This window comes from Mustelus asterias, chromosome 23, assembly GCF_964213995.1.
Source record: "Mustelus asterias chromosome 23, sMusAst1.hap1.1, whole genome shotgun sequence".
Classification (NCBI taxonomy): domain Eukaryota; kingdom Metazoa; phylum Chordata; class Chondrichthyes; order Carcharhiniformes; family Triakidae; genus Mustelus; species Mustelus asterias.
Window position 1 is genome coordinate 33907060 of NC_135823.1, and position 27626 is coordinate 33934685.

The 27626-nt window shown below is 41.9% G+C and overlaps 1 protein-coding gene across 5 annotated transcripts in view; it reads right to left on the bottom strand.

Annotated features, from left to right (window-relative positions):
• mrm2 (mitochondrial rRNA methyltransferase 2) overlaps positions 1 to 27626 on the bottom strand; it is a 952456-nt gene that overhangs the window by 591928 nt on the left and 332902 nt on the right. For all 5 annotated transcript variants that reach the window (XM_078240222.1, XM_078240223.1, XM_078240224.1 and 2 more), the window contains one exon: positions 24240 to 24296. In XM_078240222.1, coding sequence (XP_078096348.1) covers positions 24240 to 24296 — 57 coding nt within the window. The remainder of the gene's footprint in view (positions 1 to 24239; positions 24297 to 27626) is intronic.

Consider the following 27626-nt stretch of genomic DNA (forward strand, 5'->3'; position numbering starts at 1 on the left):
ATCTCCAATCATAACACACTCCAATTCACTAAATATTTTGTTGTGCTATCCAACAGTCTCTTCTGCAGCCTGGTATCAAAGTCTTCATCTGACTCCTCAGCATCAGAACTCATGTGTAACCTTGCATCTCCCTACCCTGGCACCTTATTAAATGCAGAACTGCCTCTATGTGTTCCTCTCAAGACACATGCAGTGTTAGTCTCTAATCGAGTGGTTACATGTGTGAAATCAAGTGATGGTGTGTCACCTTCATCACTATCTTCTAGATCTTCCTCCACTACCTGGCCAGGTTACACTATTTGGACATCTGAAAGGTAAAAGGCACCAGGATTAAGCAGTGGGATGAGGAGATGGGAAAATAAGGAATAAGTGCCTGCATCATCTATAACGTGCAATTCAGAAGAGATTGAGAGAGGAGGAAAAGTGGGTTGTGAGAAGGAGAATTAAATATCAGCATACCTTCATCTTCGACTGATTCAGCACTATTGCTGATCATGGATTATGACAATAACAGCCAGCACCATCTCCTACAAATGGGCTGGAGTATTCAGGTACACCTTTCCCCTTCCAGAAAGTCCCTATTACCCTATTTGTGTCCCATCTTTCCCTGCAAGAGAGAAGGAAGTATACCATTCAATGTCATGTAATCTGTTTGGTGAATGAGACTGTCACAACACTGGCAGTGCCTATAAGCTGTAAAGCTTGCAACGGTGCTAAATGTATAAATATTGATAGAGACTGTTGAGTGATGGGGTGTGGCGAACTGAGCAATAGCCAAGACTACTGGTGCAGTTCGTAAAATACAGCATTAAAAATACATTCATTGACCTTGACCATTCATGGGAGATCATTTAACTTCTTGTGGTATGCATTCAAGTTCTCAGAATTTGACTCCTAGCATTGGCCACCACCACTATCTACTTCCTCCATCTTTCGAGCATTGGTGTCAAGAGATTCCTGACCACACTGCGGATACAGAGTATCTTTCCTCCTTTCCACCTCCTCCACCAAGACCTCCATTCCAGCGTTATAAAAACTTGGTGCCCATTATCTTCCATGGTCAGCCTTTGTTCTTTATTGCATAGCACTATTCCAAATCACATCAGTACATCCGGCAGACACAATGGTTTTAAGAGATGTAGGCGAACTTAAAGCAGTGGAGACTATTTTAAATACTGCTCACAACTAATGATATTCGATTCTCTGCTAATGAATGCTGAGTTCTGTTCACAAACAGGGCACATAAAGACACAAACAAAGACACAGTTTGTGTCTTTATATGCCCTGTTTGTGAACAGTACTCCCACTTACCTGATGAAGGAGCAGCACTCCGAAAGCTAGTGGCTTGTGCTACCAAATAAACCTGTTGGACTTTAACCTGGTGTTGTGAGACTTCTTACTGTGTTTACCCCAGTCCAACGCCGGCATCTCCACGTAATAAATGCTGAACGCAGCCAATGAACAAGGCAATCGACACTGGATGCATATAGAAATCATAACTCAACAGGCAGCATGAAGACAATATACTGCCAAATTACACAGAACAGGAAGCAGCGCAAAAATGACATGCTGCCAGCATTATATTGAATGGGAGGCAACATGTGCTGCCTGAACAAAACTGAACAGAAGGCAGCACAAAAATAACATTATATTGAACAGGCATGGGTTAATTGTACAATGAGATTCTTGCATCTTCTTTTTCTGTGTTATCTAACTTCACCTCCTGATCTGTTGCCATACAACAGACGTTAAACTAACCAGTCTGTAATTACCTGGATTATTCCCACCCTCCTTTTTAAAATGGATACTACATGGCAGTATCCAGTTTTCCATCCGTATACCAGAGGGGGCAGTTGTAGTTCGATGTTAAGGTTAACAATCTTCAGCTGGTGCAGTGTGAATAGCTGTGATACCACTAGGAATGGATTTCTTAGAGCAGAAGTTCAGTATGGGGCGATGATCTGACTTGGATGTCTCCAGTTATTTGTAATATCTCCACAATGGAACTCAGAAATATAATTTCCAGGACCGTAGCTATTTGCTTCCTCAGGATCCAAGGATATCTCCATTGGACTTGGCAATTTGTTGTTCTTTAACGTAATTAACTTATCTAAAATTTTACATTTATCTTTCAACTCCTTGAGGCTTTACTTCCTCTCCGATAAGCTTGAGTCTTGTAAAGACCAATACCAAGTGCTTATTAAAGAGCATCATCAAGGGATATGGAGCAAAATAAATTGAATCCTTACAATCAGATTTAATTGAATGGCAGCACAAGCTTCGGGGGCTGAATGGTCCCAGTAAATACCTCTGCATCTCTGGACATCACTATAGTGTTCAGCACATGTATTTTTATGAAGCAAGTTGAAATATGTCAACAGCTTCTAAATGCACTAGCTCACTCCATGTGAAAATTGCAAATTCAAATCCTTGATCTTCACCCACAATTCTCCCCATCTTCTCATTAGTCTTTGTAAAAGGAGTTGAACCATATCCATTCACTTGAATCAGCATCTGAAACACTGATCTTGATCAGCCTCTGCATTGAGTGTTTCTTTACATACAATCTGTTTCAATATTGATGATTGCATTCACCTAGCCTATTGAAGCTGCTCTAGACAAGATCTGTACATCAGATTGGCTAAGAAAAAAGAAAGAAATATGCTATATGTACATAACAGGTTGATATGTGAAGTTACCACCACTCTGACTGCAATCATCAGCATATAAGGTGATAAATGTACTGCCTTCCATGTATTATAAATTGTCCATACCATGCTAGCTGCATCCCTTATCTCTACAGTATATAATAGAAACAAAATTAAAGTTTCTAACTTATTAATGAGGCTCGCACTGGAGCATGTCAGGAGTCTCATCCTCCACACATATTAGTGACGATAAAGTTACAGATCGGCAGAGACACAGTGGGAAATAAAATTGCTTCATTTGAACTGTTTTTTTCACTCAAACCCTGCCTAATCAGGAGAGTTAAAATAGTCATTAGTAATTTCAAGTGTGGCCAAATAGCCAATGGCCTGAGCAACAAGACCTGACGCAGAATTGGACAATCTAAATTAAACAGCAGTCAACAGCCTCCACGGCCAGGCCTGATGGGAATTAGGATAGGTGAGGTTTAAACACAAAGACAGATCAAAGGCGAACAAGAGCAAGACTGGACTTGTCCTAGAAATGCAATCGGAGATGCTCAGCCCTGACCAAATAAGGATAGTGTTTGTGTATTCCCCAGATTCAGCCAGTCTCTGGCACCTCGGATTCCCACCGTTACCATATATGGAAAGGGGCTACGTTCATCCTGTGCACCTGAGGATGAATACCTAGGGGGGTCCTGGTATCTTCCATATAGGGAATTGGCAATCCCACTGGCTGCTGCGACGCGACCCCACCCCCACCGCCCCCCCCCCCGGCCAAACCCAGTAACCTCATTGGCTAGAAGTCAGAGAACCTTCCAGAAGGGTGCGAAGAGGGGTATAAGGCCCCCACTAGTGAAGACTCGACTCGACCTACAGCAAAGACTAGGCAGAGACCCAGTGACGACAGAAGAGGATGTAAGAGACCAATCTTCACAAAGAAGGCCTCAAGTTCGAGAGACGACAGAGTTCATAGAATTAAACCCAGCAGCTTGGTCAAGTTCATCGACACGGTAGTATTAGAAATCTCAGATAGATAGCATAAAATGTAAAGTCATTGTGTGAACTGAGAACTGTTTGCATATAGAGTTTGTATAATAAGGATGTGTTATTGAAATTGGGTTAAACCACAAATTGACTCTTCTCCTTTGTTCGCCTCGGAAAAGCAGCCAGCATAATCAAGGACCCCCCGCATCCCGGACCTCTCTCTTCCACCTTCTTCCATCGGAAAAAGATACAAAAGTCTGAGATCATGTACCAACTAACTCAAGGACAGCCTCTTCCCTGCTGCCATCAGAATTTTGAATGGGCCTACCTTATATTAAGTTTATCTTTCTCTACATCCTAGCTATGACTGTAACACTATATTCTACACCCTCTCCTCCTCTCCATCCACTCTATGAACGGTATGCTTTGTCTGTATAGTGTGCAAGAAACAATATTTTTCACTGTATCCCAATACATGTGACAATAATAAATCAAATCAACAAGAGTAAGAGCACCTGGGTAAACAAGTTTTAGAAGAAACTGGTCGAAGTGCCGAATTTCCAGACAATACAAGCTATTATAACATTCAAGAAATGAAAACATTTTTATGCCGTTTAACCAGAATCATAGAATCCCTACAGTGCAGGAGGCGGCCATTTGGCCCATCGCGTCTGCACCGACCACATTGGACTGTGGGAGGAAACCGGAGCACCCAGAGGAAACCTGCACAGACATGGGGAGAATGTGCAAATTCCACACAGACAATGACCCAAGCCGGGAATCAAACCCGGGTCCCTGGCGCTGTGAGGCAGCAGTGCTAACCACTGTGCCACCGTTCCGCCCTTAAGAAAATTCACACCGAACCAGCCATGCCTCGAACCTGGAATCTTCTGACCTACAGTCAGACGCATTACCCATTGCACCATTGGCCAACAAGCAGAAGACTAATGAAGCTCAATTAAAATATAATTGTGGCTTCCATTTCAAAGTATATCAACAGTGACAAAATGTCACACTGCTAACAAAATGGCACAATGGTTAGCACTGCTGCTTCACAATGCCAGGGACCCAGGTTCATATCCGGCCTTGGGTGACTGTGTGGAGTTTGTACATTCTCCCCTTGTCTGCGTGGGTTTCCTCCAGGTGCTCCGGTTTCCTCCCACAGTCCAAAGATATGCAGGTAAAGTGGATTCCATGCTAAATTGCTCTTTAAATGTCCAAAGGTGGATTAGCCATGGCAAATGAATGGGGTTACAGAAATAGAGCAGAGGGGAGGACCTGGGTGGTATGCTCTTTCAGAGAGTTGGTACAGACTTCTTGGGCCAGATGGCTTCTTTCTTCATTGTAGGGATTCTATGGTTCTAGAATTTCAAAAAGCCTAACCAACTATACAGATATTGTGGTTACAAGGTCAGGTCAGAAGCTGGGTATTCACAGTGAGTGACTAACCTCCCAACTCTCCAAAACTTTTTCACCAACTCTAAGCCACAAGTCACAATCAGTGTGATTGAACACCCTCCATTTGCCTCGATGTGTTCAGCTCCAAGAAGTTCGCCACCCATCCAGGGTAAGGCAGCCTAATTCCCACCTATAAAATTCACTCCCTCCATGACCAGCACAGAGTTTGCAATGTGCTTCTACGAGATGCACCTTGCAAACTCGTCTAAATGTTTTTAACACCACCTCCTGAACTTGTGACTTCTATTACCAAGAACAGCTAGGGTAGCAAGCACACGATGACTTAGAAGCATATTACCATTCCGTCATTGTCACTGGGTCTAAATCCTGGAACTCTTAACCAACAAAACTGTCGGGAATACATTACCAACTGCCTGCAGCATTGGCTCACCAACATATTTTCACAGGCAACTAGGGATGGGCAATAAATGCTGGCCTTAAGTGATGCCCTCATTCAATATTTGGATTTTTAAGAACCTGATAAGATTACAAACTGGATGAACAGTTGGCAGTGGGAGAACGCAACACAGTTTGCCCACAGCTGACATCATTGAGCCTTCATAATACGTCAGTCCAGCTTCAATTTGGCATGAAAAAGATCAATAGCTAATACTACTGCATTTTAGAGTTTCAGTATTAATCCTGTGATTTGGATCTCTAGCTCACCATAGTATCTCTACTCTGGTGCTCATTGTCAAGGGTGTACCTTGGTTACTTGTACATGCATAAACCTGTCACCTCTAATTATTCACACCAAACAAACTAGCTCACCCAACTTTTACTGAACATTTTGGCTTTACTCTCAACTCTTTAAACACCACATTGGTCTTTGAAAAATTAATCTATGTAATACAAAATATACTGATCAAAAAAAGTTTATAAATATTGCCTAATTCACATACAAAAATAGGCATAGGAAAAACAAGAAATGGTTTTCATCATTCTCTAAAGAGAAGATAGAGGGATGACCTGACAGAGATCTTTGAGATTATGAAAGGGTTTGACATGAAAATATCTTCTCTATGTCCACTCTTAATGTCAGTCATGGCTCAGTTTATAACATTCTCACCTCTAAGCTGGAAGATTGTGGGTTCAATTTCTACTCCAGGGCTTCACCACAAAAATGTAGTCTGGCACTTGAGTGCAGTATTCAGAGTACTGCACTAGTAGAGATGCCACCAAACCTTAAACTGAGAACTTGTTTGCCCTCTCAGGTTCACATAAAAAGCTCATGGTACCACTTTGAAGAAGTGCAGGGGACTTATTCCCAGTGTTTTGGCCATACTTATCCTTCAATCAATTTCACAATAACAGATTAACTGGACATTATTGCAATGTTGTTTGCACAAGTGTACAGCATGTAAATTGGCTTTAACATTCTGTACATTACAACACAGAATGGACTTCATCGGCTGTAAAGAGCTTTGAAGGTCCTGAGTTTATTAAAGGTGTTGTGTGAATTCAACTCTTTTTTTTCTTGTGGGGGACCGCAAAGCCTGGGGCCAACTTTTACAGATGCACTATAGAAAGCATTCTTTCTGGTTGTATCGCTGCTTCCTATGGCTCCTGCTCTGCCCAAGACCGCAAGGAACTACAAAAGGTCGTGAATGTAGCCCAATCCATCACGCAAACCAGCCTCCCATCCATGGACTCTGTCTACACTTTCCGCTGCCTCGGCAAAGCAACCAGCATAATTAAGGACCCCACGCACCCTGGGCATTCTCTCTTCCACCTTCTTCCGTCGGGAAAAAGATACAAAAGTCTGAAGTCACGTACCAACCGACTCTAGAACAGCTTCTTCCCTGCTGCTGTCAGACTTTTGAATGGACTTACCTTGCGTTAAATTGATCTTTCTCTACACCCTAGCTATGACTGTAACACTACATTCTGCGCTCTCTCATTTCCTTCTCTATGAACGGTATGCTTTGTCTGTATAGCGCGCAAGAAACAATACTTTTCATTGTATAATTAATACATGTGACAATAATAAATCAAATCAAATCATCAACGTAAGATAATCACTAATAAATCTAATCAAGAATTCAAGAGAAACCTCTTTGGCCAGAGAGTGTTAGGCTCACTCCAAGAAGTAGTAGCTAAGGTGACCAGGATAATTACATTTAAGAATATGCTGGATAAACCCCTAAGGGAGAAAGGAATACAGGAATATGTTAATTGGGTTAGATGGGAAAGGGGAGGAGACTCAATGTGGAGCATAAACCCCAACATGGATCAATGAGGCTGAATGGCTTGTTTGCTAGAAATACAATGCTAAGAACATATTTTATATTCAAAGTAATATACATAATGGTTCTCATTATATTGTATTGGATTTCACTTTCACCAACAACCTTTATCATACAATGGTGCAATCCAAATTGAGAGGCATATTTCCCTCCAGAGCAAGCTCCTGTTTTCAAATGTTTGAACTGCATTAAAGGAGATGAGGCAGATGGAAACTGTTTCCATGTCAGACAGGAGTCATCATTATGTATTTGCTGTGGTTAAGCACAGAGGCTAAATCTTAAACCTTTAGGCACTATAGGGGAAGAGGATAGACTGTAAAGGTTACATAGTATGGTATTATCAGGCAAGAACAAATTGGCATTGGACAAATGATCAATGCACCAGAAATCACAGAGTCCGTCATGTTGTGAGAAAGAACACTTCAACGTCAGCTAACACTTTAGGCCTGTGCCCTGTATTTGGAAGAAGCTCAGATTATTAATGATGAAATTTGTCAGCATATATTTGTTGAAATTTCATTAGCATAGACTGCCAAAGACTGACTGTGTCCTGTTAACAATTACATTTTAACGAACGTCTGCTGTCCAGACACATATCTGTGGTTCCATTTCAGCTTTAGTGAACTCTATTTCTGCTGATAAAATCTCTTCAATCTAGCCACTGTTTGTTTATTTTCAAATTGCTTTATATTGAAGCTCTTGGGTTCCATGTGTCATGAACCAAAACATACCAAGGTCGAAGTGATTTTACATATCTATAGTAGTTTAAATTGACCAAGAAAAATTTGGAATTTTAATGAAGGAAGTACTTTGATGTGACACATTTGAGAAGTCTTTACATTTCTTACAGTTGACATTCCTAATTAAGGAAGAACTCACTAATGAGCCTCTTTCATAACCTTTCACTGCCTAGAGGAACTGTGATCAGAATAACTTATTGGGGTAGATTTTATTCAAAAGTTGGAAAACTAAGTCCATCAAGTCTAATTGATCTAATTATTGCCTTGGTGACAGCCTACTTTCATCACTTGTAAATTATTTCATTAGCATTTTTCTGAAGGTTGTCACTGCACAGTAACTATTAATCTCTTCTTTCCCGATGTTATTACATCCACTCAGCTGCTAGAATGCAGTGATGACAAATAGCTCTGAAAGAAATCTGGTCATATGAAGAGAAATGCCAACCCCACTTGAGTAAATTGGTTCTTCCATTGCATCAATATTTTTTTCTCAATGTTTTACTCAAGATGGCAATATCTAGTCATGATATCAGTGAATTTGAACACTTCTTAAATAAGACAGAACTCATGACATATTATTTCACTGGGGTAGCTGTATATTTTATTAGAAGTGAATGGTTATCAAGATAACCCAGATGGACCAATCAACAGAAAATGATGATTATAGATTTCAACGGTAGTGGACAGGAGAGAGAAAAACCATATCAGCAGATTAAATTACGCAGTTTCTAGGGCATCAGATACTCAGGATTTTACATTAAAATATGAACTAAAAGTTGGTAACCTTTACTTCCTGAGTGACATGTGAGATCTGCTAAGAAAGACCTTCAAACATTGGTTTAACAAGCTCAGCTAGTCTTCTGCTTCATTCTTCCTAATTATCTTCTACAGTTTAAGCTGTCTTTATCAAATGCATAAAACCACTTAAAAATTAAAACATGAATTTTTAAATTTTTTACAGCAAAGCACATTTGTGATAATAATTATTACAATGGTTTTGATCTTGACATAGTTAATGCGTCAATTTATAAACCTCTAAAATAAAGAGCTAGATGATGATGATCAAATGTTAGCTGGACTAGATTCTAAACCTCTAACATCTATAGCACAGTCATATCAAGGAAAGCACAAGGAGTATGTACACAAGGTTAGAGAATTATTTGTTTTGAGGATGACAAACTTCGCACAGCATGTTCTTGGGAAATTAAATAGGTTGAGTACAGTGCACAGGAGGGCAAATTGTTTCTGGTATGTGAAAGAAAGAATTTGATGATATATTATGTTCCTCGTGCTGGTCATGGTGTATATTTTTGCCAGGGCATGCCAACTCTAAGCAAGGGCTTTAATTTTACTGTCATTTTGATCACCAATTTCTCATATTGTTTTGTGTTCACATACGTAGCTATTCACTTGTTACTGGAATCACAGTAATATCAGAAGTAACAGTTTGTCATACTTAATACAAGGAACGCCAAGTTTTTATATAAAATCTGAGTATATGAATATTGACAGTTTCTCAGTTCGCTAATTTTGGCAATTCAGCAAAAAAATTAGATATTACAGAGCAATTCAGAATGTGCATCAATATCGCATGTTGGCATTTCTGCAATTTGCAGTATTCTGCGGAAGTTGGCTCAATTAAATCTCCCCATCAGTTGCTAGAAATCTCAATCTAAGATCCAAATGCTCCCAGGCAAAAATGATTTTCTGATGACTGAACTACTCCATCAGTCAAAACAGGAATTAAGAAAACAATTTAAATAAGAAACTCGAAAGCCTTGCATGATCTTTTATTCATGAAAGTGCTCATAGAACCACAGATACCAACTGCATGGAATGAATACAAGATTTCAGAGATACCTGCCAATGCATTTCAAATTGCATTATATAATTATTGAGGGGAAGTAAATGGAATGGAAGGCTCTAAATACTAAACGGAACATTGTGCAGAGAAGATATCTTGAGAATGCCTGTGTGATTGCCCACTGTCATTTTGCATAGTGTCAGCTACATCCAAGTCATAGCATGTTCGCTTTTGAGTGAGAACACTGTGGGTTCAAGTCCCACTCCAGAGCCTTCAGCACACAATCATGATTGCCACTCCAGTGAAGAACTAAGCATATAAAAGATCCTTTGGCACTATTTCACAGAACATTTGTTCTTCCTGGTCTCCTCGCCAATGCTTATCCCGCAACCAACAGATTTTCTGCTCATCACTGCACTTTGCTGTTTGTGGAACCTTACTTATTGAATCCCTACAGTGCAGAAAGAGGCCATTCAGCCCATTGAGTCTGTACTGACTCTCCGACAGTACCTGAGCTAAGCCCTATCCCAATAACCCCACGTATTTACACCGCTAATCCCTCTAACCTACACATCCTGGGCCACAAAGGTGCAATTTATTATGGCTAATCCACCTAACCTGCACATCTTTGGACAGGAGGAAGAAACCGGAGCACCCAGAGAAAACCCACACAAACATGGGGAGAATATGCAAATTCTACAGTCACCCAAGGTGGGAATCAAACTTGGGTCCCTGGGGCTGTGAGGCAGCAGTGCTAAACAGTGTGCCACCATGCCACCAATACACCCTTACTGTGCACATCTTGGATGCTATATTTTCCACATTGCAACAATGGAAAGCACTTTGGAATATCCTGAGGAAATGATAAGTGCTTTCGAAATGCAATACTACCCACAAAGCAACTCACCTTCTCGCGTGCAATAAACATTGGCCTTGCCAGTGACACTTGCACCGTATGAAAGATTTAAAAAGTCATGGCTGAGATAGGACTGTCCCAGAGCGAAGACCTCAAACTATTTTTAGAAAAAAATGTGTCATCCTGGGTAATTGAGAATTTTTTTAAAAATTGGACTAAAAGCTTTAGAAGGACTCAAGCCATGAATGGCAATGACTCATACCAAAGGAACTTGTTGGCAATCAGAACAGCCACCCTTTGCTATCTCTAAAGATAGCTCTCCTTCCTCTTCCTCCCCTGGTAATTGCAGGGATCAAATGCCAAGGAATCGTAAGGTTGTTTACATTTCTAAGGCCTGGCCTTAGAACCACGGAAAAGTTATAGTACAGAATGAGAAGGCAATGGCCCAGTGGTATTATCACTAGACTCAGCTAATGTTCTGAGGCCCCGGGTTCGAATCCTGCCACGGCAGATAGTGAAATTTGAATTTAATAAAAAATATCTGGATTTAGGAATGTACTAATGACATGAAGCCATCGTTGATTGTCAGAAAAACCCATCTGGTTCACTAATGCCCTTAAGGGAAGGAAATCTGCCATCCTTACCTGGTCTGGCTTACATGTGACTCCAGAGCCACAGCAATGTGATTGACTCTCAACTGCCCTCGGACAACTACGGATGAGCAATAAATGCTGGCCAGTCAGTGACACCCATGTTCCACGAATTGAATAAAAAAAGGGAGCCTATTCGGCCCATATTGCCCATGCCAGCCCAAGGACACCCAGGTGCCCTTTCCCACCTTGCTGCACCCAGCCATAGCCCTGTAACTTACAGCACTTAAAGAGCAGATCCAGATACTTTCTAAAATAATTTAGGGTCTCTGCCTCCACCACCAACTTGGGCAGTTAATTCCAGATACTCACCACGGTCTGCGTAAAGCAGTTCTTCCTTATGTCCCTTCAACACCTACTCCCACTTATCTTAGAATCATAGAAACCCTACAGTGCAGAAAGAGGCCATTTGGCCCATCGAGTCTGTCCCACCTAGGCCCTATCCCCATAACCCTACATATTTACCCGCTAATCCCTCTAACCTACACATCTCAGGACACTAAGGGGCAATTTTAGCACGGCCAATCAACCTAACCCGCACATCTTTGGACTCTGGATCTTGAATCTATGTCCCCCAGTTCTGGAATTCTCCACCAAGGGAAACAATTTTATCCTGTTCACCCTATCTCTTCCCCTTGCCCAAAAGGAGTCAATCAGTCTGCGAAAACAAATGACCCCGAAACCTCTGTTGAACTTAATAGTTAAAACATTGAACATCTCAAGAAGCCAGTCAATGGACTATACATCCTTTAGCAGAGAAGTGGGAGACATGTCACATGATACTCCTCCCCAACCCAAGCTGCTAGAACCTGTTGTACCACCTAACGAAGCTGAAAATCTCAGACAACCATCAGCCCTCAATCAGGCAGTAGAACCAGAGGTTTGTCCAGTTTTTAATTGCCTGGCACCCATTTACACTGTTCTCTAATGGAACTTTCAACTAGCACCTACAAGATTAATTCATCTTTACAAGCTCACCACATTATGGAATTCACCTCTACAAGCAAAGTGAAGTAACCAGCATGAGTCTGCAACCTGTCAGCTGTCAAAGAATACATTAAGAAAATAAATTTGGGTTTCTTCAATTAAACTGCTTTCTGTCTGTAACAGGACTGCCCCAAGCACATGGGAAAGCTCTGACCCAAACAATACAGAGGGAAAGTGTTCACAACTGAGCACCACATCACATGGAGAAAACTCGAGGGATTTACATATCCCAATGTCTTGGTGACGGACTTCGATGTCCATCACCAAGAGTGACAACTGAGCTACAAACTGAGCTGGCCAAGTCCTGAAATACAAATCTACCAGACTGGGATGCAACAGATAGTGAGAGAAACAACATGAGAGAAAAACCTATTTGACCTCATTCTTACCAATCTACCTGTTGCAGATGCATTTATTCATGTCAGTATTGGGTGCACCATATCACAGTTGTAATGTCCAAACAATGTTAGGGGTTGTAGGATTTAAACAAAGAAAAATATGTGGTTTTGTACACATAGATTTAAAATAACACACGTTTTTTGAAAGAGATATTCTCTGTACAAAACAAAAATCAAACTAAACAACAGCCAGTGAAACACCCTAATGACGTCAGCAACAAATCATATGAAAGACTCTCAAAGGAACCATGCAACCACTTAAAATAAAGTTTCTCCCCCTTTACGACAACAAATTACTACGATGCAATATATATATGATAAATAATACTCCTGGTGCAGTATTATGCATCATTAATCATTAAATAGAATCAATAAGAAAGTTGATCAAGAGGACGTCTATACCTCTTTGGTTGTCTACAACATTTTGGAATTTGGCCGTTCTTGATCCTCGAAGAATGATTTGGCACTTCAGTGGACATTTCTCTTGCAACCAATTCTGAATCGTTATCACATGGTCTAGTAGCAAAGGCACAACCATCAAGCAACTCAGATTCAGCTAAGCCTTCCACAGTCGTAGCTGTAGTAGATCACATGATAACAACTTCTGGTCACTTTGAGTGTTCATCAATTATAACTAAGAACATGTAACCCTCAAACAGATCAGCAAAACCTACGTGCAAACATTGCCATGGCATTTTAGGCCACTCCCAAGGGGGTAAAGGAGACAACGGAGGTGTATTTCTTATTTGTACACAAGATTAACACTGTCCCACTTTTTCTTCATTCTGAGCATCCAGACCCAGCCAGCAAAAATAACTACGCGTCAATTCCTTCATCAGGATTATGCCAAGATGTCCGTCATGTGGTTGTAGAAGAACTCTTCCATGAAGATTAGGGGGGGTGATCATTCCTCCACAATAGAATTCCCCACAATAGACACCCACCTGAGGCAATTAACTCAAGCTGTGGCACGGGCGGCACGGTAGCACAGTGGTTAGCACTGCTGCTTCACAGCTCCAGGGACCTGAGTTCGATTCCCGGCTTGGGTCACTGTCTGTGTGGAGTTTGCACATTCTCCTCGTGTCTGTGTGGGTTTCCCCCGGGTGCTCTGGTTTCCTCCCACGGTCCAAAGATGTGCAGGTTAGGTTGATTGGCCATGCTAAAAATTGCCCCTTAAGAGTCCTGAGATGCAGAGGGATTAGCGGGTTAGAGGGATTAGCGGGTAAATATGTAGGGATATGGGGGTAGGGCCTGGGTGGGATTGTGGTCGGTGCAGACTCGATGGGTCAAATGGCTTCTTTCTGCACTGTAGGGTTTCTATGATTCTATGACATATGGCTTCAAATCAGGATGTGTATGATGCACAAGTGAAGGAACGTAGAGAATGGGATGGAGTCCTTACATGATATGGGGTGTGAAGAGCTGTAGTCAAGGTAACTGTGTGAGTCACAGTCATAGAGGTTTACAACATGGAAACACACTCTTTGGCTCAACTTTGTCCATGCCACCCAGTTTTTGCCATTAAGCTAATCCCAATTGCCCGCATTTGGCCCATATCCCTCTATACCCAGCTTACCCATGTAACAGTGTAAATGCTTTTCAAAGAAAAAATTGTACCCGCCTCTATTACTATCTCTGGCAACTCGTTCCAGACACTCACCACCCTCTGTGTGAAAAAATTGTCTCTCTGGACCCTTTTGTGTCTCTCACCTTAAACCTATGCCCTCTAGTTTTAGACTCTCCTAACTTTGGGAAAAGATGTTGACTATCTACCTTATCTATGCCCCTCATTATTTTATAGACCTCTGTAGGATCACTGCTAAGCCTCCTATGCTCCAGGGAATAAAGTCCCAGTCTATCCAGCCTTTCCTTATAACTCAAACCATCAAGCCTCAGTAGCATCCGAGTAAATCTTTTCTGCACTCTTTCCAGTTTAATAATACCCTTTCTATAATAGGGTGACTGGAACTGCACACCGTACTCCAAGTGTGGCCTTACTAATGTCTTGTACAACTTCAACAAGATATCCCAACTTCTGTATTCAATGTTCTGACCAGTTAAACCAAGCATGCCAAATGCCTTCTTCACCACTCTATCCACCTGTGACTTCACTTTCAAGGAGCTATGAACCTGTACCCCTAGATCTCTTTATTCTATAACTCTCCCCAACGCCCTACCAATAACTGAGTAAGTCCTGCCTTGGTTCGATCTACCAAAATGCAGCACCTCATATTTTTTCTAAATTAAACCCCTTCTGCCATTCATCAGCCCACTGGCCCAATTGATCAAGATCCCATTGCAATCTGAGGTAACCTTCTTCATTGTCCACTATGCCACCAATCTTGGTGTCATCGGCAAACATACTAACCATGCCTCCTAAATTCTCATCCAAATCATTAATATAAATGACAAATAACATTGGACCCAGCACCGATCCCTGAAGCACACCGCTGGTCACAGGTCTCCAATTTCAAAGACAACCCTCTAAAACCACACTCTGTCTTCTGTCGTCAAGCCAATTTTGTATCCAATTGGCTACCTCGCCCTGGATCCCGTGAGATTTAACTTTATGCAACAACCTACCATGCAGCACCTTGTCAAAGGCCTTGCTAAAGTCCACGTAGACAACGTCAACTGCACTGCCCTCATCTACTTTCTTGGTTACCACTTCAAAAAACTCAAATTCGTGAGACGTGATTTTCCACTCACAAAGTCATGCTAATCTGTCCTTGCCTCTCTAAATGCCTGTAGGTCCTGTGTCTCAGAATACCTTCAACAACTTATCCATTACAGACATTAGGCTCACCCACCTGTGGTTCCCAAGCTTTTCCCTGCAGCCCTTCTTAAACAAAGCCACATTTGCCACCCTCCAATCTTCAAGCACCTCACCTGTGGTTGTCGATGATTCAAATATCTCTGCTAGCCTCCCACAATGTCCTGGGATACACTTCATCAGGTCCCAGGGATTTATCTACCTTGATGCATTTTAAGACTCCTTCTCTTTAATATGTACACTCCTCAAGACATCACTATTTATTGGGCTTATAATGGATACTGTTGGAGAGTCTATCACCAGAAATGGAGACAGAGAGGTGAAGAAAGGGAAGAGAAGTACCAGAGATGAACCATGTGAAGGTGACAGAGGGGTGAAAATTGGAAGCGAAATTGATAAATCTTTCCAGGTCCAGATGGGAGCATGAAGCGGCACCAAAATAGTCGACGTACTGATGAGAGAGTTGTGGGAGGGGACAGGAGTAGAACCAGACCAAGGAATGTTCCACGTACCTCATAATGAGACAGGCATAGCTGAGACCCATATCAGTACCCATAGCCACACCTTTTGGGTCATCCAGACTCAAAACTTTGGTTCTATTCTCTCTCCACAGACGCTGTCAGACTTGCTGAGATTTTCCAGCATTTTCTGTTTTTTCGGATTCTAGCATCCACAATATTTTGCTTTTATGTATTTATGCATGATGCGTTCCAGCTTTCCCTCCTTTCAATACCATATCCAACAACTGCCCCATCACGGGATCATTTCTAGTATGGCTCTGAACTTGAGAAAATGTCACAGGCAAATGATCTACTGGTGAAAAATAAAGAATATTAGCAAAATTAATTGGTGGTGCTTCTCCAATATTGTCCATTTTTTAGGTGCTTCATGTAGGTCTTTATTATCAGTAACATGATCAAATAGTAAACTGATGTCTGGAAAAAGTCAAACTTTTCTTTCTTGATACACAGACCATGTGTTTGAAGACATTCCAATGTTGCTTCCAAATTATTCAAGTGTCCTTGTTCACTTGTCCCCCGGTAGTTAGAATATCATCCAGGTAACATTGTACACCAGAGAAACAATTTACAATTTGATCCATCAATCTTTGGAGTGGGCTGATACGGATGTTATTCCGAAAGCTAAACTTTTATAATGAAAATATCTTTATGAGTAATGATGCTGAACAATAGTTGAGATTCAGCAACTTCACGTATCTGTAGATACATTTGTGAAAGGTCAATCTTATTGAATTTCAGCCCATCTGATAAACAAGCAAACAAATCTTCAATTAAAAGTGAATATTGATCAGTATATAACACTGGATTGCCACAAATACGAACTGAACTATCTGATTTCATGACAGATAAGATGGGAGTAGCCCAGTCACTCATTGCAACCCGCTCTAACACACCAGTATTAACAAGCCCTCAACCTTGGGAAAAATTGCATATGGCACCACTCTTGTTTTGAGACATTATGGTTGGCTATTAGGCTTTATCTTGAGCTTCACTTGACGCCCCTTCATTGAGCCAAGTGTCTCGTTGAATATACTCTTGCATTTATCCAAAAGATGCTGTAGGTCCGTTTTGGCTACAACCAATTTGTGGGCAGCGCTCCATTTAAACTTTATCTTTTTCAGTCATGATCTCCCAAATAAAGCTGGAAAATTGCCACAGACCACATGGAGAGGCACTTCGCTGTTTGTCCACTTAACTCTACATTGACTATGATGTTACCATTTCATGGCCCAATCTCTTCCATGTTATGTCCTTAAAATCATATCCGCAGATTTTAAAGGAAGATGCTTTAGTTTCTTGTTGGTATGCAGTCTCAGGAATTAAAGATACAGCAGGACCAGTAGCAACCTCCATCCTAATAGATTGTCTACTTAACTTCAGAATCATCCAGAATCTAAATGATTCACCCTGTTCTGGACATTGTCTTCTTCAGAGCAGTGATTCTTTTCTTCCATGTTGTAAATTATTTTTGTAGAATGTAACTTGTTCTTCTTCATGAAGCTACCCAGATTATTCTTCTAAATATTCTTCTCAGAGGAAGCTGGCCTAGCCCAACAATCTGAAGCAATGTGACCCATTTTGTCACATTTCTTGTATTGACTATCCTTGTTCTAGCATTCACTCGCTGAATGGTCCATTTTGGCACATCTATGACATGCTTGTTGCTGTTTTGACTTCATATGGGCAGTTCCCAACTTGTGGATCTTCATTCCTGCACCAGCCTCTTTAATAGCCAGTTCCATGGACACTGTGATTTCTACTGCTCTCTACTGCTCTCTTTAAAGTCAAAGCATGTTTAGTAAGCAATCTTCTTTGGATAACCTCATTTTGGAGTTCACAAGCTGGACGATCTTGAAAAATATCTTCTAATGACTCACCAAACTCAATGTTGTGTCAGCCTTTTTAAGATTGCCACAAAATGGGCAATGCTTTCGCCTTTCACTTGATTCCTTCGGTGGAACCTGAACCGTTCCACAAGGATCAGTGGCTTTGAAGAGTAATCCTCTTCAAAGTTCTATGTCGAGACATCATAAGTTTTGGTTCCTCACTTTGCTGGATGAACCAAGCACCAGAGCAAATCGAAGGTTTATTTCCTATTGAGAAAAGCTGGTACGAGCAGCTCGTTTGCAATTTTATTCGCTTGTACAAAGTACTGAAAACACTCTGCACAGGAACTCCATTAATCAATTTTCTTCATTGGAAGGACCCATGAATCCTAATTGACCCGCCATTTCTCTTGCAGGCACTAGTGACTCAAAACTGCACAATATATTAATTTTCTGTCTTCCCGGTACTCCCCTTTTTACCAGGGAGGCTGTAGACTTAATGTCTTGTTATTTTCAAATGATCCCAGTTGTACCGCAAAGCATGCCTTATTTTTAAATATGCAAAATACCACCTGGAATCTCACCCTTCTCTGACCAGAAAAATACCCTCTTTTAAACCCAGTTTTTTTCTTTCTTGGTCTTCCTGCATTGGCACTTCAATCCTGTTGTTGCTTTTCCCCAGCCTTTGAATGTTTGAAGTGTGAGGACCCACAATATTTTTCTTCTCAAACTTCACGATGAAACAAAATCCCAACTTGTCGTCAATTTTCTCTTTGTAATTATGTTAGGGGTTGTAAGTTTTAAAGGAAAAGACGTGGTTTGCACACGTGGATTCAAACACACAATAGATTTAATGAAAGAGATGCTTGCTGCACAGAACAGAACATGAAACTCAACAAGCAGCCTGTGACACACCCTGACATAATCACCAAATCATGCGACCGGCTCTTGAAGCAATCATGCAACTACAGTCCTTGTGATGACAAAGTCCTGTCTTCACACTGAAGACACCCTCCATCATGCAGTGTGCCATTACAACAGTGCCAAATCTAAATTTGAACACCTAAATGCTACTGATTGGTCATACATTTTTTGGAAAGTTGTGCTAAAGCAAGTACCTAGCAGTCAGAGAGTAATACAAAGTACTTTTTTCCTTCCCAATTGACAGGTGAAAAGAGAAAGTAAAAGCCTCTTACACTTGGTATTTATGGAAATGCTTAGCCACGCAAAAAAATACTATCGATTGCAGATCACCACACAGCTTTATCATTAGGATCCGATGTTCGAGTGTGTATGCCCAGACGTTGTAATATCTGACACGGTTTTCTCTATCCATGTGAGTGGCTTTGCTACATCAAACTATACTGGATCTGATCACAGTCGACAGGTAGTTATTTCATCTAAGTTACAGACACTGCTAACTTACTGTTCAGTTCAACTGAGAGAAACTGATGTTGAAAAGGAATGTTCCCCCTGTGGGGCCACCCCAAACCCAGCATACTTCACATATCTAAACAGTTCAATGAAGAGTGCAGGAGGGCATGCCAGGAGCAGCACCTTAAAATGAGGCGTCCTTACAACACAGGACTACTTGCATGCCAAATAGTGGAGACAGTAAGCAATCCCACAACCAACGGATCAGAACTAAGCTCTGCAGTTGTGCCACATCCAATCATGAATGGTCATGGGCAATTTGACAAAAAATTGGAGGAAGAGGTTCCACAAACAACTCCACTCTGGATGATGGGGAAGCCCAGCACATCGTACAAAAGACAAGGCTGGAGCACTTGCAACAATCTTCAGCTGGAAATGCCAAATGGATGATACATTTCAGTCTTCCCCTGAGGTCCCCAACATCACAAGTGCCAGTCTTCAGCCAACTTGATTCACACCACATGATATTCAGAAATGGCTGAAGGCACTGGATACGGCACAGACTATAGGCCCTGACAACATTTCAACAATATGTGAAGACTTCAGTTATGCTCCAGAACTAACTTCCTAGCCAAGCTGTTCCAGTACAGCTCTAATACCCGCATCCGCCCACAATGTGGAAAATTGCCCAGGCTATGTCCAGTCCACAAAAAACAGGACAAATCCAATCTAGCCAATTACCACCCTTCAGTCTATTCGCGATCATCAGCAAAATTATGGAAAGTTTTGTTGACAGTGCTAGCCAGTGGTACTTACTCAGCACAGCCTGTTCATTGACACTCAGTTTGGGTTCTGCCAGAGCCTATTAGCTTCTGCCCTCATGACAGCCTTGGTCCAAACATGGACAAGAGCTAAACTACAGAGGTGAGGTGAGAGAAACTGACTTCGACAGCAAGGCAGCACTTGATGAGTGCAGAATTAAGGACCTTAACAAAACTGGAATCAATGGGAATTGAGGGGGAAAACTGCCCACTGGCTGAAGTCATATGTAGCACAAAGAAAGATGGCTGTGGTTGTTGAAGGTCTAGCATCTCAGTCTCAGGACATCCACATGCAGGAGGCACTGCCTGGGCATCCCCCGCACCACCAGGGCTATACTTACCTTTGCGTCCCTGAGGAATCTCCTCAGCTGAACCACCGTTTAAATTGGTGTTGTAAACCTCGCCAGAGGAATCATGTGACAGAGAGTTGGCTAATTATATTAAAATGCATGCTAAAACAAAATGAGGTTCTCGCCCTTTGTGGACGTGAACCTAAAAGGTGTCACTGGCAAGGGGCATGGAAAATTGGGAGAATGCAATCTCGCCGGCAAGAATCACATTTCCCGATTCTTGCCATATTTTTCACCTACACGGTGTTCCCATGGATCGCTAACACAGGCTCAAAATCACCCTGCATGTCTCTGTCAATTCTCTGAGGCAGGCAGCTTCCAACACTCCATCAGTGTAGCATACGTCTGATACCTAAATCTAACAAGCAAACATACTGCATGAGACAGTCCCTGTAAAAGCAGAAAATACACACCGTCTGAAGGAGAAAAAAATAGATTAATATTTTAGGTGAAGATCCTTGACCTAATGAAGGACTGTGCCCAAAATAACTCATCTTTCCCCTACCAGGTGCCAATAAGACTGCTATGTACTCCCAGCACTTTGTTTTTACTATATTTTCAGCATTCCCAACTTTTTTTTATTTTTATCACTAGGCCTCTTCCGTTATTTTAGACAAGGGCTGAATATTATAGCTGCAAAATTGAAATTCAAGGTTCAATAATGTTAAAGTAGAACTTCGGTTTCATTTGAAACCCAGGTGCTCTCAATTCACAGCTGAGGCCAGTTTGGTCACATTTCAACCATTCCAATCTAATTTGAGATGCAAACCACTTTATTTGTTACGTGCTGAAACGCAACTTCCAAACAATCACCAGTGCAGTTATTTTTGACATCTGTTGTGGCCACCTGCTCAAACCATGTCAGACAGTTAAGTTGTACTTAACTAGTTAGTGCATATGGCTAAGGCAGCAGTTTTGATCTGTAACTTGCACCCTCCAGAGACCAGCTTTCAAATCTGGTCAACAATAGGAAGGAAATGGATTTTCTTTCACAGACAAGCTGTTACGAATCACAAGTGAATTAGATTCTGACTTCTTCAACTGACTTACCATGTGAATCCTTGATTGAAAATGTAATTCCTCTTTGAAATCCTGCACTCAGATCACTGTTAATCAGAATGCTTTCTAATGCAATTTCATTAACATGTCAACACAATCCCTGTGGGTTTTTGTTTTTTAAAAAATAATCCTAAAATAGACACAATCTTGCACTTTTTAAACAAAAGTCATATGAATCACCAGTAGAATTGGTTAATTTACTTCAGTTACTTTAAATCTGAACCCCTGAAACCTTGAAGATAGCTCGAGCTTACTTATTGAGTGGCTGAGCCATGTAACAGCAACAGCATCCTCAACATAGAAAAATACCTTTAGGAGCTTCACAAAGACATAAAAAATGAACACAAAAAAAAGGAGATAGTAAGCAGAGTAAACAAAAGTTGAGTCAGAGGTGGGGAAGGAGCAGATGGAAGTATGGATGAGGAAAAGCTAAGGAGATTAGCTCAGGAGACTAAGGTGGCAATTTTTGATTTGGGGGTGCTGGTTGGCTAAAGGGATCATTATCAACAGAACAACCAAGGAATGCAGTCACAAACTCATATTGGGGTTGAATAGTTGTTGAGATTAGACCAGTTCAGTCTCAGGCAGTGAATAGGGAGGAGGTTGGAATTGGTTGCAGATTGCACCAAATCAAATACTAGGCATTAGGCAAATAGTTTGACAGTACAAGAGGCATTAGAAGGATCAAGAGGGGTAGAGCAGAATTTTCCGGGGGGGGGGGGGGGTCGCTGAGAGCACGGGCGCCATTTCACAAGGTTGCGACAAACTCTCAGTGCACTGGGAGACACCCTCTCCTACAGATCTCCCCCCCCCCCCAACAATCGACAGCCCTAGCATTGGTGACCTCTGATAGGTCCCTCCTGTTGGACCCCCAATATGAACCTCATCAAAATCCCATTCATGATCCAGCCCTGCAAGCCACCCCTCTTCCCTCACTCAAACCCCATCATAGCCCCCACTCAGGCCCCACCCACTTTGCACAGCCCCTGGCATATGGGCAGTGCCCAACTGGAACTGCGAAGATGCCTGGTGGACACTGCCCAGCCATGCCCCATCCACCCGGGGGCTTCAATGGCCTCCGCGCTCCCCCCTCCCCCCCCCGGGTGTAGCCAATACGCCAGGTCTCTGCCAGTGAACACTAGCCATTCTCTCGTTGCGCCCAAAGATCCCATGAGCTGGGACTCAAATGGTCTATGCCATATTTTTCTGCATTAAATTTCTTCTGCCATGTGTGTGCCCATTCCACCAACCTATATCCTCTTGATGGCTCCCGTTATTCTCTCAGTTCACAATATTTCCAAGTTCAATGTTGTCTGCACATGTTGAAATTACGCCCTGTGCACCTCTGTCCATGTCACTAATATGCTATCAAGCAAAGCAGTAGGCCTAAAACCGATCCCTGGGAACCACTATATTATACCTTCCTCCAGCTTGGAAAATAACCATTCACCATTACCCAGTTCTGTCAATTTATATTCATGCTGCCACTGCCCCTTTTGATTTATTTGTCAACAAGCCTGCAAAGTGACTGTTTCAAAGTCTATATATACCAGCAAAATGTACGGAGATGCCACAAAAATCGAGAAGGGATAATGTGCAATATTCACTATCACTCAGAATGCAATTATTTCAAACTGTTTCAGTGCTATGGCAGTGGCAAAGACCCAAATGCAGAGATACAGACCAGAATGGGTCGAGGCTCAACATCTGACATCTGCTGAGCTATCAGGTATCTAATCTGGATTGCAGTGAGGGCCCTATCATTAATCCCAGAATTCCTGAATTAGGGAAGGGAATTTCATCCAGAAATCACTGGTCTTGATTGCCACCCAGTCTCGCTCAGAAGAGCTCATCGAGCAATGAATAGAAGTTGAAATACTCCTAATAGAGAGCGCCTGTTGAAATTCACGGTTCTGCTCAGATATAAATGATAACCAACTGCTAAGCAGGTAGATAGATTGTGGTAGCATGGCCTCCTGAGGGCCACGTGACCTGGCCAGACCTTATGGAGTATCCCAGCGGGAAGCTGGGCCAATCGGGCATAAGGGCACGTATGCCAGGTTGGAGAGGATCCTCAGTTGGAGCCGGGGGGAGAGTTGTACAGTCACATAGCTAATTCTGCCAGACCCTTTATTGAAAATAACTATCTATTGATGGCAATAAATGCTTTGTTGCTTTAAGCAATATCAAGATGCTCTCAATTTATTACATCAACTAATGCAAATACTGAAATTTAGCAAGGAGACAATGCCTTTAGAAGAGGAGAGAACAGGAGATAATAGATAAGGAAAAAAAACAAACAAATCTGATTAAAAAGGTGATTTAGATTATTTGGTGAATATGATTACCAACACATTTCTAACTTACATTTTGTGCAGTAATTACATTGGTTAAAGTAATCGAACTGCACAACCCTGATGCATACTAGTTTCTGAAACTAAAGCCTGATACAGATTAATTGTGTTTATTAAAGGAAATAATAACATCAACTAATCAATTTTATTTAACTGAAATGTGGATAGGTGATTAGAATATGATGCGAGTACATAGTTTACGTTTTTTTCAAAAATCCATGTCAATTTCCCCATATCTCAAAACGAACAGCATGTTATTCACTCCACCTATTCAGACTGATTTGTAAGGCCCTTCCTCAGCCTCACCAGTTCCAATAAGCAATAGCAGATGCCTACCCCTATAGGGGCATTCACACAGTCACTTTGATTTAAAAAGTTTTTGCTTACTGTCTGCACTTTTAGCTTGTAGTTGCCAACATCCTCCAGGGCCTGTGACAGCTGGTGCTGCAAAGGAAAGAAAAAGAAAACCCATCAGCATCAACAGTTCCATTAAAAAGAGAGAAATCAAGAATCCCGAGTTTCATCCAAACATTAATTTTAGTTATTTATTCTTGGGATGTGAGCATTGCTTTATTTATCATATCTAATCGGCCTTCGCAAAGTGATGGTGAGCTGCATTCCAGAACCACTGGAGTCTATGTCATGTAGGTATACCCACAGTGCTATTAGGGAGAGAGTTCCAGTATTAGCACAGCAACACTGAAGGAACAGCAAAACAGATGCAAGTCAGGATGTGCATAACTTGGAGGGGAACTTGCAGGTGTTGATGCAAATTCAGAAGATACTGTCAAAGGAACAGGGTAGGGTTTAGGCTCAAACTTTGACAACGGTATTATAAACTAAGACAACAGTGTTATAAACTAAGACAGTGCATTTTTGATCCAACATAAAATCATCTCACTTCAGTAGTTTGGATCAACTTTAATCTTCATTCATGCCTTCATTGAACCCTCTAGTTACCAGGCATCACTGGTATAGAAATGAACATAACAAGAATCCCCACAGTGGGTCAAGGTCAAGGCCCTTCAAAGGCTGAAAAAAAATCAACTGTGGCTAAGTTGATAGCAGTTTTGGCTTTGAATTAGACAATTCTGGGTTCAAATCTCAATCCAAGACTTGATTCCACAAATCAAGGTTGACACTCCAGTGCAATATTGAATGAGTCCTACACTAATGAAGGTGCTGTCTTTCAGGCGAGAATTAAATCAAAGCCCACCTTCCGTCTCCATGGCACTATTTCAAGAGCAGGAGTTATTCCCAATCTTTTTGACAAAACAATTGAACTAAATCAAATTAACTGAGGGAGTCAATATTTATACCTCAATCAACATCACATAAAAACAGGCCATGTCATTGTTTGTGAAAGGTTGCAATGTTCACATTGGCAACGATTATGCCAATGGCAATTGAAAAACACTTTATTGGCTGCAAAATGCGTTGAGGTGGCTGGTGGCTATGAAAATATGTAATATAAATGCAAGTTTTTCTCTTTCAGATATCCTGGGATAGTGAAAGGTACAATTCAAATTCAATTAAGGCTCTAAATACAGCAAATAATCAGGCTCCAAGCAGGAAGAAGCCAGCATGCTGGACTGGTCATTGAACATTTTTTTTTAATTCCTGGAATGTGAGCACTGCTGGCTTGGTCAGCATTTATTGCTCATCCCTAATTACCTGAGAAGGTAGTGATTGCTGCTTTCTTGAACCACTGCAGTGTTGTAGGAACATCCTCAGTGCTGTTAGGAATAAAGTTCCAGTATTTTGACCCAGCAACATTGATGGAACAATGATATAGTCCCAAGTCAGGATGATGTGTGACTTGGAGGGAAGGTGCAGGTGGTGGTGCTCCCATTCATTTACTGACCCTGTCCTTCCACATAATGGAGGCCGCGTGAAAGATGCTGGCGAAGGAGCCTCGGTAAGTTGCTACAGTGCATTTATAGATGGTACACAATGTTGCATTTGTGCAGCATCGGTAGTGGAGGGAATGCATGCTTAGGCGAGTGCAAGGGGTGTATGGTTAGGGTGGTGGAGGGGGTACCAATTAAGCAGACTGCTGTGTTCTGCATAAAGTCAAGTTTCTTGGGCATTGCTGGAGTTGCACTCATCCAGGCAAGTAGATGCCATCACATACCTGACTTCTGCATTGTTGATGGTGAACACAGTAAGAGTTTTAACAACACCAGGTTAAAGTCCAACAGGTTCATTTGGTAGCAAATACCATTATTTTGGAGCGCTGCTCCTTCGTCAGATGGAGTGGAAATGGAGTGGAGAGCACATTTCCACTCCATCTGACGAAGGAGCAGCTCTCCGAAAGCTAATGGTATTTGCTACCAAATAAACCTGTTGGACTTTAACCTGGCGTTGTTAAAACTCTTACTGTGTTCACCCCAGTCCAACGCCGGCATCTCCACATTGTTGATGGTGGACAGGCATTAGGGAATCAGGAAATTAGTTACTCTGCAGAATTCCCAGCCGCTGACCTGCTCTTGTTGTTTCTCCATTTATATGGCTAATCCAGTTCAGTTTCTGGTCAATGGTAACCCCTGGGATGTTGATAGACAGGGATTCAGTGATGGTAATGCCATTGAATGTCATGGGGCAATGGATAGAATCTCTCTTGTTGGAGATGGCCATTGCTTGACACTTGTGTGGCATGGATGTTCCTTGCCACTTAGCAGCCCAAGCCCAAATACCATCTAGATCTTGCTGCATACGGACATGCACTACTTCAGTATCGGAGTCGTAAATGGTGCCGAACATTGTGAAATCATCCTGAAACATCTCCATTTCTGACCTTATGGTGGAAAGAAAGTGATTGATGGAATTAGTGAAGATGGCTGGACCAAAGATACTATTCTGAAGAACTCATGCAGCAATGTTCTGGGACTGAGAAGACTGCCTTAATGTCAAGGACAGTCACTTTCATCTCACCTCTTGAGTTCATCTCTTTTGCCAATGACCAAGGCTGCACTGAGGTCAGGAGTTGAGTGGCCTTTGTGGGGCTCAGTCTGAACATCAGTGAGCAGGTTATCGCTGAGTCAGTGCCACTTGATAGTGCTGTCAATGACACTTTCCATCATTGTGCTGACTATCAAGAGGCGACTGATGGGGCTGTAATTCAGTGAGTTAGATTTATCCTGTTTTGAGTGGACAGGACATGCCTGGACAATTTTCCACATTGACAGGTAAATGCAAGTGTTGTAGCTGTACTGAACAGCTTGGTAAGGGGCACAGATCATTCCGTACTATAGTCAGAATGTTGTAAGGACTCAGTTTTTGCAGTATCCATTGCCTTCAGCCATTTCTCGATATCAGATGGAGTGAAGCAAATTGACTGAAGACTGATTCAGGAGACTCACGAGGAGGTGGAGATGGATCATCCACTCAGCACTGTTGGCTGAAGATGGCTGCAAATGCTTCAGCCTTACCTTTTGCACTGATGTGCTGGGCTCCCCCATCATTGAGGATGAGGATACTTGTGGAGCCTCCTCCTACATCGAGTTGTTTAATTGTTCATCATCATTCACAACTGGATGAGCTGGCCTGCCAAGCTTAGTTCTGATCCATTGGTTGTGGGATCATTTAGCACTGTCAGCTGCATGCTGTTTCTGCTGTTTAGCGAGCAAGTAGACCTGTGTCATAGCATCACCAGGTTGACACCTTATTTTTACGCATGTCTGATGTTGCTCCTAGAATGCTGTACAGCTGTGAAAGGCTCAAGGTTTATTCTTTCTTCCATTTAATTCAAAATCTGCTCCCACCAAATGGCAG